Below are 16,163 nucleotides of genomic sequence, written 5' to 3'. Positions count from 1 at the left end.
GTAACCTTAAACGATGCACTATTTTGGAACCCTGCGTCTCTTCTTCCTGTTAAGGATGAAGAGAAGGGGGGAGAAGGCCGTGCAGAAAAATGGTAATTTTCAAAACTTTATCTCGCTTTCTTTCTTTCTTACTTTCTTTCTCTCTCTTTTTCTCTCTCTCTCTTTCTTTCTCTCTCTCTCTTTCTCTCTCTCTCTCTCTCTCTCTCTTTCTCTCTCTCCAATTTCCAACTTTAGTAGGGACAACATGATTGTCTTTCTTTGATGGAGTGGCAATCAGCGGCTGTCAGTCCAGTGAATGAGACCCCCATTCCATTTGCTAACCTTTTTGTCGATGGTTCCAGGTACTACACCCCAGATGGTAAGACATAGAGATCAGAGGATCAATTTCTATACAGATTCGAGATACGCTTTTTGGACTGGCACATGATTGTGGTCCTGTCTGGAAGGCAAGAGGGTTCTTGACTAGTTTGGGGAGGTCGGTGAAACGTGCGGGGTTAATAGAGCTGTTCATTGCCTTTTGCTTGCCACACGTGATAACCATTCTGAAGGGAAAGGCTCATACTACTGAGACGACTATGGAAGCCAATGGAAATGCCTTGGCAGATAGAGCTGCTAAGGAAGGTGCTCTGAGCCCTGTGACAGAGGCCCTGATGCTAGCCATCCCCTCTGAAGAAGCTGCAGTCCCAAGCGGAAGTGCAGGAAAAGAGGAGATGGATGGTTTTGGGGACTACACAGGGTCCAGATGACATCTGGGGTCTTGATGGTAAATGGTGTTTACCCAGATCCCTTTTTCCAATGATGGCCCACTCGACTCATTACCTTGGGCACCAGTCAAAGATGGTTATGTGTGCATAGGTGGAGGAGCATTGGATTGGCCCTGGCTTTACTACCGCAGCCGAGAAGGCACCCACCCAAACCGGAATGTTCCTTTTAGCGCATTCAGAAAGACTATATCACTTTACCGGGGAACGAGCATGTCTTGGTCTGTCCGGATAGGTTTTCTGGGTGTCCAGAGGCTTGGTCTGTGCACAATGCCATTGCCACTGCCACTACGAAAAAGATCCTGTCTGAGATAGTTTGTCGCGAGGGGGCTGCCTGGAACGATCGAGTCAGATCGTGGATCACATTTCACTGGTCAGATCTTTTTAGAGGTATGTATGGCGCTTCACGGATTAGCGGTAAGGTTGAACGGCTGAATAGAAAGAGCCACGGCTCGAATGTTTTCTCATTGCTCTTTACCCCAACAGGAATGTCCCATGGGTTATCACCCTACAAAGTTTTGTTCGGGAGTCAACCAGAGCCTGGATTGTGCTTTCCTCAGCAGCTGTCATTTTTACATTCTCAGCTGATGGGGTGGGTGCAGTCCTGGCAACGGGAGCTCCAAAAGGTCCATCATAGGGTTCGGGAGTCTCTCCCGGACCCTGACACGATAACCGGTGTACATTCTGTCCAAGCAGGTGACTGAGTAAACGTCAAGGGACGGGATTGGAGCGGAGGAATTACCAGGTTCAGCTGACAACACCGACTTCCTTGAGGTTCTGGATCCATGCCAACCACTGCAAAAAGCTGCTCAACTCCATCCAAGAATGATAATGAGTATCGTTTTTATTTACATATTTAGCAAGTGTGTTTTAGCAAGGGTAATGCATTTTCAGCTGGCCAAGACGGCAAACAGGTCTAATGGCTGGGTGTGCTCCAAACTCCCACCTAGCTATTACACCCCAGCAATGGCAGACGTTCGTATCATCATGAAGACAACCAAGAGACATTTGTCCACAGAATTTTATGACACATTCCTAGAGGGTAACATCAGTTATAGTTTTAATGTTAGCTCTGGCTCCTGTTCTTTTCTGGTCAATACAATTTGGGTATCGGGACAATCAGGTAGTCCACGGCAGGGCTTTAATTTTAGTTTTGGCACTGGAACTAGATTTGTAGGATCTACAACCTGTGGGACAGGTATAGCAGTCATCTCACCAATGAAACCCCGGGTGTTTTTACTGTAGGAGAAAATGGTACTAGATTTTCTGTTAGCTTCCAAGGGGGGTTTCTGTAGGGGAAGACTGCTGTTCCAGTATAGCAAACACCAGTGATAAGGTCCAAGCCCATATGGATAAGGTAACTTCATTGCAAGGCAGAGCCAGAGCTATAGCTAATGAGGGTTGGAATCCTTTTAATGCTTTGGGAGGTTCTGGGGATTTTTTTGTTCTCCATTGGATCTGGGTTGAAGGAAATAGAAGTATATATACTTATGTTGTTCTTGTTTCTATTCCTCCTATATGGTCCTGTTTTCTGGTCAACCTAGTCACCAAAGATCGAGCAGATGACCTCGTCCTGATTGCTGAGACGAGACGCCCCAAGATTCCGCCCCTGCATCCGACGCCAAGGACTCCAGCCCGATCGCTGGTCAACGCATCCCATCATCTCATGCCCTCCCTCTGAAGTCATCTCCAGAAGAACGGAACCCAAGTGTCGTTTCCTTTCGATGGATTGTTTTTACCCGTTATCTTTTTCTTTTTATAAACTTTTTGAAATGGATTGTTTTTATCGTGAGAAGAACTGTTCTGTTTATTTGGAAGAAGAAGAAGATTCATCAAGGGACACATGGGAGCATATGACAAAGAGGAGGGGCTGTTGTGGAAATTTTGATTAGCTTAAATAGTCATAATGTCTCCCAGTGTCAAGTTTTACCGATAATCGCTATTCACAGTGATTATCGCTTTAACTGTCATTGCAGGGAAGACTTGCTGGTGAAAATCTTCCATTGGATGAGATGGCACAATACTTGTAGCAAAGAGAGTCCATCGCACAGATCTATGTCTGCGGGTCAGGGCCCTGCGCTGCTGAGATGGGTCTGTGATGTGGAAAACTCTTATTTTACCAAGATTAATAGACGTTTCCTTATGGTCGCATTCGATCGGTGTGACTGGGGGGGGGGGGGCTGCTGCTATTATCTTATGCAGATAAAACCTCATCAACTGGAACAAATAGAATGGTCACTATCAAAATTGGTTTATATATATATGAATCATGTTTGATGGAAACCCACCAACAGGTAATGGAATGCATGTTTATGGATTGACATGAATGAACAATGAAAAGCCATGGGCTTTCTGGCAGTTTAGTCTTTTGTTCACTCTTGTCCATCTATGGGCGTGTACTCCACAGCTTCTATTGTGCTTTTTGAATGTATACGTATCTGTGATTGGTGGCCATGAAGCCACTCCCTGTAACTCACTTACTTGCTGTAAATAAACAAGCCCTGCTCAGAACAGATCAGAACACAGAAGGAGACACACACACATACACACAGACACACACACACACACACACACTCTCTCACACACACACACACACACACTGACACACAGACACACACACACACACACACACTGACACACACACACACACACACTCTCTCACACACACACACACACTGACACACAGACACACACACACACACACACACACACACACTGACACACACACACATACACACAGACACATACACACAGACACAAGCTCACATAGCCATTTAAGAGACACATAACCTCTCACACATAACCTGAAACACATAACCTCTCACACACAAACACTAGCTCTTAATACACATGCACACACATACATATCCAATGGAGAGAGACCTGGCAGATGGCATCGAAATGACCCAGCGCGTTTGTTCCTTTCTTTATCGCCGAGTGCTTGGTAAATCGTTATGCAAAAGAGCGGGCCATTTGTACTTTTCAGTACAAGCCTATTTATTTTCCACCACACATGTTGGTGCAATATTTTTTGTAATTTCAAAATCTGGTGCACAAAAAATGACTCCACTATAATATTTTATTTGGTTTATGGTGGTGAAATCGTTTGGAGGGAGAGTAACAGATTTAGGATAATATTGGAAGATCTGATGGTGAGACTGTGATAAATTCGGATGGTATGATCATCAAATATCCCAAAGGGCTTACTGACCTTACTGACCTATTCATTTAGAGGTCACTGGAGTGACAGTGAGTTGGGCTCTTCTCACATTGGTGGAGGTATTTATTGTTATCAGGAAAATATATAATAATGTGTAACGAATGAAATCACCCCGAATACATAAAACCTTGGATGAGACACAACCTCCTAATGGGAGCTTCATTCTCCTAGTCCTCGGAATGTATTATAATTAGACACATAGGATCCTGGAACCCCGCCCCCAGAAACCTCACCTGGACCAATGGCCTCCATCATCTCCTCATTGGCATTACATTGAATTCTCTCTGAATCTCCATCTGTCAGGAATCCCGGAGATCCATCCGTGTCACAGCAATCCAAAAGCTGGAGCTCTGCACAGAAAGTCTGTGTGATAGGTGATGAATATTCCGGAGGGCAAGTCATGGCATGCATATCGTCTCCATATAATGATGACATCATTCATCTCATCTCCATATTATGACATCATCATTTATTTTTTCCTCTCAGAATAATAATGACATCCTTCATATCACCCTTATATAATAATGACATCCTTCATATCACCCTTATATAATAATGACATCATCATTCATATCACCCTTATATAATAATGACATCATTCATCTCATCTCCATATAATGACATCATTCATATCACCCTTATATAATAATGACATCATTCATCTCATCTCCATATAATGACATCATCATTCATCTCATCACCATATAATGACATCATTCATATCATCACCATATAATAATAATTCTACCATTTATATTGTCTCCATATAATAATAATGATATAATTAATGTCATCTCCATATAATAATGATATAACCCAACAGGTATATGACCTGGAACGCGGCCTGGGACTTTAAGGGCCAAAAGTAACACAACAATGGTTAAAAGAATATATAAATTTTAATATATCACAATAAAATCAACATAACAATAAAGGTAAATACATATAACAAAAGAATGAAATATAAAAACTTGTCATGGTTCAACAAAAAAGTGATGGAGCATAGATTTCCAGTGAGGACCCCACACCCTACGCGTTGCGGGAATACCCTTCATCAGGGGGTTCTATATGTGTGGTTTGTGTGACCCCGGATATCCTGGGTTCTATATGTGTGGTTTGTGTGACCCCGGATATCCTGGGTTCTATATGTATGGTTTGTGTGACCCCGGATATCCTGGGTTCTATATGTGTGGTTTGTGTGACCCCTGATATCCTGGGTTCTATATGTGTGGTTTGTGTGACCCCGGATATCCTGGGTTCTATATGTGTGGTTTGTGTGACCCCGGATATCCTGGGTTCTATATGTGTGGTTTGTGTGACCCCGGATATCCTGGGTTCTATATGTGTGGTTTGTGTGACCCCGGATATCCTGGGTTCTATATGTGTGGTTTGTGTGACCCCGGTTATCCTGGGTTCTATATGTGTGGTTTGTGTGACCCCGGATATCCTGGGTTCTATATGTGTGGTTTGTGTGACCCCGGATATCCTGGGTTCTATATGTGTGGTTTGTGTGACCCCGGATATCCTGGGTTCTATATGTGTGGTTTGTGTGACCCCGGATATCCTGGGTTCTATATGTGTGGTTTGTGTGACCCCGGTTATCCTGGGTTCTATATGTGTGGTTTGTGTGACCCCGGTTATCCTGGGTTCTATATGTGTGGTTTGTGTGACCCTGGATATCCTGGGTTCTATATGTGTGGTTTGTGTGACCCCGGTTATCCTGGGTTCTATATGTGTGATTTGTGTGACCCCGGATATCCTGGGTTCTATATGTGTGATTTGTGTGACCCCGGATATCCTGGGTTCTATATGTGTGGTTTGTGTGACCCCGGATATCCTGGGTTCTATATGTGTGGTTTGTGTGACCCCGGATATCCTGGGTTCTATATGTATGGTTTGTGTGACCCCGGATATCCTGGGTTCTATATATGTGGTTTGTGTGACCCCGGATATCCTGGGTTCTATATGTGTGGTTTGTGTGACCCCGGATATCCTGGGTTCTATATGTGTGGTTTGTGTGACCCCGGATATCCTGGGTTCTATATGTGTGGTTTGTGTGACCCCGGTTATCCTGGGTTCTATATGTGTGGTTTGTGTGACCCCGGATATCCTGGGTTCTATATGTGTGGTTTGTGTGACCCCGGTTATCCTGGGTTCTATATGTGTGGTTTGTGTGACCCCGGTTATCCTGGGTTCTATATGTGTGGTTTGTGTGACCCCGGTTATCCTGGGTTCTATATGTGTGGTTTGTGTGACCCCGGATATCCTGGGTTCTATATGTGTGATTTGTGTGACCCCGGATATCCTGGGTTCTATATGTGTGATTTGTGTGACCCCGGATATCCTGGGTTCTATATGTGTGGTTTGTGTGACCCCGGATATCCTGGGTTCTATATGTGTGGTTTGTGTGACCCCGGATATCCTGGGTTCTATATGTATGGTTTGTGTGACCCCGGATATCCTGGGTTCTATATATGTGGTTTGTGTGACCCCGGATATCCTGGGTTCTATATGTGTGGTTTGTGTGACCCCGGATATCCTGGGTTCTATATGTGTGGTTTGTGTGACCCCGGATATCCTGGGTTCTATATGTGTGGTTTGTGTGACCCCGGTTATCCTGGGTTCTATATGTGTGGTTTGTGTGACCCCGGATATCCTGGGTTCTATATGTGTGGTTTGTGTGACCCCGGATATCCTGGGTTCTATATGTGTGGTTTGTGTGACCCCGGTTATCCTGGGTTCTATATGTGTGGTTTGTGTGACCCCGGTTATCCTGGGTTCTATATGTGTGGTTTGTGTGACCCCGGTTATCCTGGGTTCTATATGTGTGGTTTGTGTGACCCCGGATATCCTGGGTTCTATATGTGTGGTTTGTGTTGAAAGAATGAAGGGCCTCTTTCACTTGGGACAATAATATTTCTGAAAGGTGTCCCTTAGGAAATATATGAAGATATATTGCAGATTGCTAGGATATTTCAAAAGTGTTTCAGACTCTTGCTAGGGGGTGGGGGTTGTTATTGTTGAATACCTGCATTCCATTGTTCTGTTGTTCCTGTCTGCCTTGAGTAAGCTTATTATGGGATGTGTATGTTTGAGTGGATTGACTAAGGGGGAGGGGTTGTCCCAGAAGTGTATATCTCCTTGTGCTTTGTGTTTCAATAAACAGTTTGATTCTGGTTTCACTCCAAAACTTGGACTGTCGAGTTCTTGGGGTAACTATAGCCAGATTCACGGATCTCGTGTTCCAGAGCTTAGGAAGCAGCTTCTTGGCGGAGATCAACTACTAAAAGTGCATAACCAGAATAAAGGTGCTAATGTGAAATAAATACAGAAGTACCCCAATATGAGTAGTGAGTTTTATTTAAACAAACATAAACGGTGGGTTTTGTTTCCTTCAAAACAATAATAATGACATAAAAAGTCTGTGCTATAGTATCCTCGGGTGTAATAACACCAGTGAAAAGGGAAAAATGGGTAATTCTCTAGTGCAAGAACTCCCACCAAAAAAAAGAGCGTGTGAATCAATCAGTGAAAAAATAAAAATAAAAAATATAAATGAATAGAAATGTACTTTCGGTTGCAAACATCCGTGCGCCCACTAGATGTTGCACCTCTCATACAACCTGTGACAGATGAATCCCGTGGGACAATTGTACCGAGGGTCTCTCCGGTGGCCACTCCAGCAGACGTCCTCTGACGAAACGCGTAGGGTGGAGTCTCTACGTCATTGCGTCACTTCCGGTTGTCGGAGACAGGGCCGTGGAACGCGGAAGCTTCCCGGTCTCCTTTCGCGCTGATTGTAGACAGCTTTAACTGTAAGTCACTACTAGCCTTTTCCTGCAAATGCCGTTTATTCTACACCAAGAGGTCCTCCTTCTCCCTCTTCTATCTTTGAGACTTTAAGGGAGAAAGAAACCACCGGAGAGACCCTCGGTACAATTGTCCCACGGGATTCATCTGTCAAAGGTTGTATGAGAGGTGCGACATCTAGTGGGCGCACGGATGTTTGCAACCTAAAGTACATTTCTATTCATTTCTATTTTTTATTTTTATTTTTTCACTGATTGATTCACACGCTCTTTTTTTTGGTGGGAGTTCTTGCACTAGAGAATTACCCATTTTTCCCTTTTCACTGGTGTTATTACACCCGAGGATACTATAGCACAGACTTTTTATGTCATTATTATTGTTTTGAAGGAAACAAAACCCACCGTTTATGTTTGTTTAAATAAAACTCACTACTCATATTGGGGTACTTCTGTATTTATTTCACATTAGCACCTTTATTCTGGTTATGCACTTTTAGTAGCTGATATCTGGTTACTTACTAACTTCACTACCAGTGCACTTTTCAAAAAATATTTAATTCTATTGCACATTGAGCACTTTATCACTTAAGAGGTAGCGCCGCATCAATCCTTTGCACATACTTTCACTCTTTAACCCTTCGGGGTAGGTTGTTGGCAGCTGACACCTCTGTGTTAATATACATATTTAAAAATTCCATAGCGCTGGTCACCCCTGTTTACTTTATTCTTGGCGGAGATACCCAGTCGGGGTGTCCAGATTCCGTCACATTCTCCATCTGCCTCCTTTTTTGGATTCCCATTCCCCCTGGACACGGTCAGTTCTTCTATTCAGGGTACGTTGTTCAACTCAACATGACTTTGTGATTTTTTCATATACAGTCTCCTTTTGGATGTAATGTATTTTCAATGCAATTTCATTCTGTTCTATTCGTTATTACCTGCTGTATTTTCTATTGCAGAAATAAATGTATGTATGCATATTGAGTTCCGTCGCTCACACCCCTGATGAAGGGTATTCCCGCAACGCGTAGGGTGTGGGGTCCTCACTGGAAATCTATGCTCCATCACTTTTTTGTTGAACCATGACAAGTTTTTATATTTCATTCTTTTGTTATATGTATTTACCTTTATTGTTATGTTGATTTTATTGTGATATATTAAAAATTATATATTCTTTTAACCATTGTGGTGTTACTTTTGGCCCTTAAAGTCCCGTTCCCTACCAGGGGGGTTTGTCTCATTTTGGGATGTTGGCCTTATAACACCTCGCTCTACCTAGATGAGAGCTCTTTCTATTTTCTGGAACGCGGCCTGGGAGGCTCAGCAGCTCTTGGGGTCTGAGGGTCATGCAGCAGAGTCCGGTTATTCCAGGACTGGGATATTATCAGAGGAAAGCCGGAAGGAAGGGGTTGTGTCATTTTGGTGCCAGCTTACCAACATGAACATATTATATATATATTTCTACACTGGTATTGTATTGTCAGAATAACATTAGGTATTGAGTTTAGGATTGATCACTGAGTTTAGGGGCCATATTTAAACCAAGGAGGAACATGAGTGGTGTGACAGACCTGGCCGGGACGGGGGCTTTTGGAGAGGACTGGGAGCCTCTTACACACTGACTATGGGCCCTGGCTTTTAGGGGAACCCTACTCTTTGGAAGGTGTATACCTGGGGGATCCGTGGAGTGGTCTTTTTTCTGATTCAAATTTATGTCCCTCCAAAACACACAGACTCTGGGAACTAGAGGTTCCATATTTGGGGCCTCTAGGCCTCAAACCAGCAATGACTGTAGATGTTATGTTATCAGCTCAAACCACTGGGGTCCCCGGCCATAAAGTGTTTATTGTAAGTATGTCTCCTGCTATAGTCTGTTGCCTACTAGTTAGGGTTAGGGTTAGGAATAAAACTAGGGTTAGGAATAGGAATAAAGATAGGATTAGGAATACAGATAGGATTAGGGATACAGCTAGGGTTAGGGTTAGGATTACAACTAGGGTTAGGGTTAGGAATACAGTTAGGGTTAGGATTAGACTACAGCTAGGATTAGGAATACAGTTAGGGTTAGGATTAGGAATACAGCTAGGATTAGGAATACAGTTAGGGTTAGGATTAGGAATACAGTTAGGGTTAGGATTAGGAATACAGGTAGGGTTAGGATTAGGAATACAGTTAGGGTTAGGATTAGGAATACAGTTAGGGTTAGGATTAGGAATACAGTTAGGGTTAGGATTAGGAATACAGATAGGATTAGGAATACAGCTAGGGTTAGGATTAGGAATACAGATAGGATTAGGAATACAGCTAGGGTTAGGATTAGGAATACAGATAGGATTAGGGTTAGGATTAGGAATACAGGTAGGGTTAGGATTAGTAATACAGTTAGGGTTAGGATTAGGAATACAGATAGGATTAGGAATACAGGTAGGGTTAGGATTAGGAATACAGGTAGGATTAGGAATACAGGTAGGGTTAGGATTAGGAATACAGGTAGGGTTAGGGATACAGCTAGGGTTAGGGTTACTAATACAGATAGGATTAGGGTTAGGAATACAGCTAGGGTTAGTATTAGGGTTAGGGTTAGGATTGAGAATAGAGATAGGGTTAAGGTTAGGAATACAGATAGGATTAGGGTTAGGAATACAGATAGGATTAGGATTAGGAATACAGCTAGGGTTAGGATTAGGAATACAGCTAGGGTTAGGATTAGGAATACAGCTAGGGTTAGGAATACAGGTAGGGTTAGGATTAGGAATACAGCTAGGGTTAGGATTAAGAATACAGCTAGGGTTAGGATTAAGAATACAGCTAGGGTTAGGATTAGGAATACAGTTAGGGTTAGGATTAGGAATACAGTTAGGGTTAGGATTAGGAATACAGATAGGATTAGGGTTAGGGTTAGGAATACAGATAGGATTAGGATTAGGAATACAGCTAGGGTTAGGAATACAGCTAGGGTTAGGATTATGAATACAGTTAGGGTTAGAATTAGGAATACAGCTAGGGTTAGGGTTAGGAATACAGCTAGGGTTAGGATTAGGAATACAGGTAGGGTTAGGATTAAGAATACAGCTAGGGTTAGGATTAGGAATACAGTTAGGGTTAGGATTAGGAATACAGCTAGGATTAGGAATACAGCTAGGGTTAGGATTAGGAATACAGGTAGGGTTAGGATTAGGAATACAGCTAGGATTAGGATTAGGAATACAGATAGGATTAGGGTTAGGAATACAGCTAGGATTAGGAATACAGCTAGGGTTAGGGTTAGGAATACAGGTAGGGTTAGGATTAGGAATACAGATAGGATTAGGATTAGGAATACAGCTAGGATTAGGATTAGGAATACAGGTAGGGTTAGGATTAGGAATACAGATATGATTAGGATTAGGAATACAGGTAGGGTTAGGATTAGGAATACAGATAGGATTAGGATTAGGAATACAGGTAGGGTTAGGGTTAGGATTAGGAATACAGGTAGGATTAGGATTAGGAATACAGCTAGGGTTAGGATTAGGAATACAGGTAGGGTTAGGATTAGGAATACAGATAGGATTAGGATTAGGAATACAGATAGGATTAGGATTAGGAATACAGATAGGATTAGGATTAAGAATACAGGTAGGGTTAGGATTAGGAATACAGGTAGGGTTAGGAATACAGGTAGGGTTAGGATTATGAATACAGTTAGGGTTAGGATTAGGAATACAGCTAGGGTTAGGATTAGGAATACAGGTAGGGTTAGGGTTAGGATTAGGAATACAGCTAGGGTTAGGATTATGAATACAGTTAGGGTTCGGATTAGGAATACAGCTAGGGTTAGGATTAGGAATACAGATAGGATTAGGGTTAGGATTAGGAATACAGCTAGGGTTAGGATTAGGAATACAGGTAGGGTTAGGATTAGGAATACAGATAGGATTAGGATTAAGAATACAGGTAGGGTTAGGATTAGGAATACAGATAGGATTAGGAATACAGGTAGGGTTAGGATTAGGAATACAGATAGGATTAGGATTAGGAATACAGGTAGGGCTAGGGTTAGGAATATAGATAGGATTAGGATTATGATTACAGATAGGATTAGGGTTAGGAATACAGATAGGATTAGGATTATGATTACAGATAGGATTAGGGTTAGGAATACAGTTAGGGTTAGGATTAGGAATACAGGTAGGGTTAGGATTAGGAATACAGGTAGGGTTAGGATTAGAATACAGTTAGGGTTAGGATTAGGAATACAGATAGGATTAGGATTAGGAATACAGGTAGGGTTAGGGTTAGTTAGGGACAGGATTAGTGTTGGGCAAACGGTTCGTGTCAAGCAAAAGGTCGGCCGAAACATCGCTTGTAAGCAGTTTGGCAATCATCGGAATTTGCAGGACGCTCAGCGGGATGTTTACCCACAGCGTCCCATAATGCATTGCACGCGGCACAGTACATTCTAAACCTGCTGAATAAAAAGAACATTGCTGGCAATTTAAAAAAAAGTGAAAAAAAATAATAGTGTGGGGGCCCCCCCTCTAATCCATACCAGGTCATATGCCCTCAACATGGGGGGGGGGCAAGGCAGGCTTTGCACCCCCACCCCAAAGCACCTTCTCCCTATGTTGATGGGACAAGGGCCTCTTCACGATAACCCTAGGCGGTGGTTGTGGGGGGTCTGTGGGCAAGGGGTTTATTGGAATCCGGAAGCCCCCCTTTAACAGGAAGCCCCCCCTAACATGTGAATGAGTAGGGTTACATTGTACTCCTACTCATTCACCAAAAAAAGGGTCAATAAGAAAGAAAAAAAACCCACAAACACAGTTTTTTGACAATCTTTTTATTAAAAATACAAAAATGAAAAAAAAACAATGTCCCCTGATGTAGATCCGATGCCTGCTGCCACCGCTGGATCTAAAAAAACAAAGCTCCGCCCATGAGGAATGCTGACCCCTCCCTCCTGCCTGCTCTGCCGTTCTTACACAGGTAAGGGATGGGGCCATCTAGTGATGTCACCTGGTGGCAACGGCCCTTGTGACATTTACCGGTACCATTTGGGTTAGTGATGTCACAAGGTAGCGGGGCCACCAGGTGACATCACCAGGTGGCTCCACCCCTTGCCTTTTTAAGAACTGTCACCCGGACAGAGCATTTTTTTTTTCAGGTCCGCAGGAGGTGCCGGCTTCAGATCTACATCGGTGGACATTGTTTTTTTATCTCTTATTTTTTTTAAATAAAGGAAAATTATAATTTAAGGAATTGTCAAAAACTGTGTGTGCTTTTATTGCTTTTTGTCACCTTTCTGGTGAATGGGTAGGGACACAAAGTACCCCATACTCATTCACATGGGGGGGGACGGATCTGGGGGCCCCCTTGTTAAAGGGGCCTTCCAGATTCCGATAAGCCCATCGACTCCCATAACCACAGCCCAGGGTTGTCGGGAAGAGGACCTCGTCCATATCAACATGGGGACAAGGTGCTTTGGGGGGGCAGAGCCATGTTGAGGGCATGTGGCCTAGTATTTTTCAGGAGGAGGGAGCACTCGTTTGCTCGCATGCACTGATAAGGGTCTAGTATAGATTTTGGGGGGGACCCCATGCCGTTTTTCTTTTTTTTTTTGGATTGCCGGCAATAGGTTGAAGCCATAAAGTACTTTTAATTCCTTTTCTTTTTCATTTAGAAATGTCAGGTTTGCTGCAGCAGGCTCTATACATCGTACAGATGTGCCACATTAGAGGCAGACTAAGGGGACCCCCCAGACAGTATATTTAAAGTCATTTTTCATTTTCCATAACCTTTTTATGTCCAATTACTTGAATAAAAGCCTTCAAAATGGGGACTTTTGCTTTTTTTTTTGGCTCCCTTAGACTGTAATGGGGTTCGGTGTTCCGGTCTGAACTTTGTGATGTCAAGTTGTTCTGGTGCAAACCGAACTGGGGGGATGTCCGGCCCATCTCTACTTAGGATTCCTGTTTGGGGGGGGGGGGTCATTTTTCTTTGCCTCCTCCCCCCAGAAAAGGCTACACATGTATTGCAGAAGGATGGGGAAATGAAGGAGTTCTCGTACAGAAGAGATGTGTACAGAAAATGAGCACTCACCAATGAGGGAATCCACTGACAGCTCCAGGTCCAGCCCCTCTTTCTGTGCCATGTGATCAAGGTCCAGCCCCTCCTTCTGTTCCATGGGATCCAGGTCTGGCCCCTCCTTCTGTGTCATGTCACTGTTTGCTGGAATGCGGGGCTTCTTCTCAGGTTAGGGGATGGTGCAGGAGAATCGGCCAATGCTGGAATGATGAACCCATCACCACCATCCAACCCGCTCGATCACACCCTGCAGAGAGATACACCATTACAGTTCACAGAGTGTATCCAGCCTTCCTGATACCACAGGGCTTGGAGGATGCTCGATAACACCCCCCCCCCCCCACCGCCCCACTGCAAAACTTAGAGCTCAGTTCTTAAGATGTTTTTGCTGTATACCGGCTGTGCCCAATATGAGGGGTTAATTTTGTTTATTGGAAATTCTTACAATCAATCAACTTATATACAATAAAACCATAATAAATAAATTATAAATAACATATTTACAAAATAATTGAATATAACTATACAAAACAAGAACATAATAAATAAACCAAATTGCACACAGCATAAACCCTACGAGAGAGCCGGACTAAGGAACATCACCATGCATGGAACCTTTAATGAAAAATTATATTTTAGGACTGATTTTCAGCTGATAACATTATTGGTTGCCACTTTTAACAGATAATTGAGGCAGCCGTTTCTTAGCCTGACTACTCTCTCCCCCTGGAGAACCAGTGCGCTTCACTGCACCCTGCGACTCATCATCCATGGAAGATTCTGTACTCAACAAGTCCCATTCATCGTCATCATCTGACAGGACCCCAAACTTATTTGTCAAAGGCAAAACCTCAGGACTGTGGGTAGCTGAACACTTTTTTTTCCTTCTTTTGCCCTTCTTTCTTTTCTCCTCCAACCATTCCGTATCCCCCTTGGACAAATTGGAAATAACAGTTTCCCCACTCTTACCCTCCCCTTCACCCCCACTCTCCCTTACCTTATCTACCACCAGGCCAGCCTCTTCACCATTCTCCCCACTCCTCTGCACCCCATGGTCCCTAATGGAAGCCCTGCAATGTCTAGGGGAGGGGACTGGCACTGTACTTGATGCCCCTGCCTCAGCACCTCTTGCCGCCTCTGCAATTTTGGAAGACATAGACACAGAAGGATTGGACACATTCTTAGTAACCGATACCTTACATACAGACTGGGAAGACACTGACACACTGGGCATTGGCACAGACTGGGGCACCACAGACTGGGAAGACACTGACACACTGGGCATTGGCACAGACTGGGGCACCACAGACTGGGAAGACACTGACACACTGGGTATTGGTACAGTCTCGGAGGGAATCGCAGGCACCCTAGCTGCTGAGCTCTGAGCATCCTCCATGTCCAGACGGAAAAACTCTCTCATGAGCTCAGGCTGGTTGTGCATTGCCTCAGGACACTGGCTATAAGGATGCCCAACTGCATTGCACAAGTTGCACCTTATAATATTGCAATCCTTTGCCAAATGCCCTAAATCCTGACACAGAGAGCATTTCATTACTGGACAGGAGGATGCAAAGTGCCCTTTATCCCCACACTTATTGCACAGCTTTGGCTGGCCTGGATAGAAGATGGTCAGTCTGTCCCTCCCTAGGAAAGCTGAGGATGGCAGATGCTGGATGACATTATCAATAACCCTCAGTTTTAGCTGCACAGACCATCCCCCCGTCCATATTCCTCGATCATCCATAATTTTGTGTAAGGGGCTCAGGATGTCTCCATATCTCCTCAGCCATACAGATAAATCCCCTTGTGGTATGGATTCATTGCGCACAAGAATCGTCACCATTTTAATAAGTGGCTGACGTGACACAACTTTGGGGATGAGCCCTTTCCAGTCCGGCAGGCTCCTATACACATGTTCATATTTCTCCCAAAATATGTCCAAAGACTCCGGACGGACAAAGGACAAATCGTACTCATAGGAGCCGGTCGGACTGATCAGGGCAAAGATATCTGCAGGTTTAAAGCCCATCTGCAGAATCTTATCAACCACAGCTCTCCTATATGGCGGAATACCTTCGCCTTCCCATCTGAGCTGTACCACATTCCTCCTTTTAAATAATGAGGAAGATGAAACATTTCCATGCTCCTTCCCTGCTTGCACCCCCCTCCCAAACCCTTCAGCAGCACCAGCATAGGTTTTCCTCCCAGAAACATCAGCAATTACAGCATTGTCTTTAGACACAACCACACCTGATGACAAGGAGCCTGAATCAACCCTTGCAGTCTTTGGAGCAGCAGAGACAAGAC

The 16,163-nt window shown here is 43.8% G+C and overlaps 1 protein-coding gene across 1 annotated transcript in view; it reads right to left on the bottom strand.

The window, feature by feature from the left end:
- The window catches only part of LOC309567216 (uncharacterized protein), a 46,307-nt gene that overhangs the window by 10,636 nt on the left and 19,508 nt on the right, over nt 1-16,163 (bottom strand). The window contains exons 2-3 of the mRNA XM_082272595.1: nt 13,872-14,103; nt 4,215-4,331 (exon numbers count right to left, since the gene is read on the bottom strand). Of these exons, the coding sequence (XP_082128721.1) occupies nt 4,215-4,331; nt 13,872-13,989 (235 nt within the window). The 5' untranslated portion in view covers nt 13,990-14,103. The remainder of the gene's footprint in view (nt 1-4,214; nt 4,332-13,871; nt 14,104-16,163) is intronic.

Source organism: Pelophylax lessonae, assembly GCF_965119305.1.
Source record: "Pelophylax lessonae genome assembly, chromosome: 11".
Lineage (NCBI taxonomy): Eukaryota > Metazoa > Chordata > Amphibia > Anura > Ranidae > Pelophylax > Pelophylax lessonae.
This window is presented reverse-complemented; position numbering and strand designations above follow the sequence as displayed.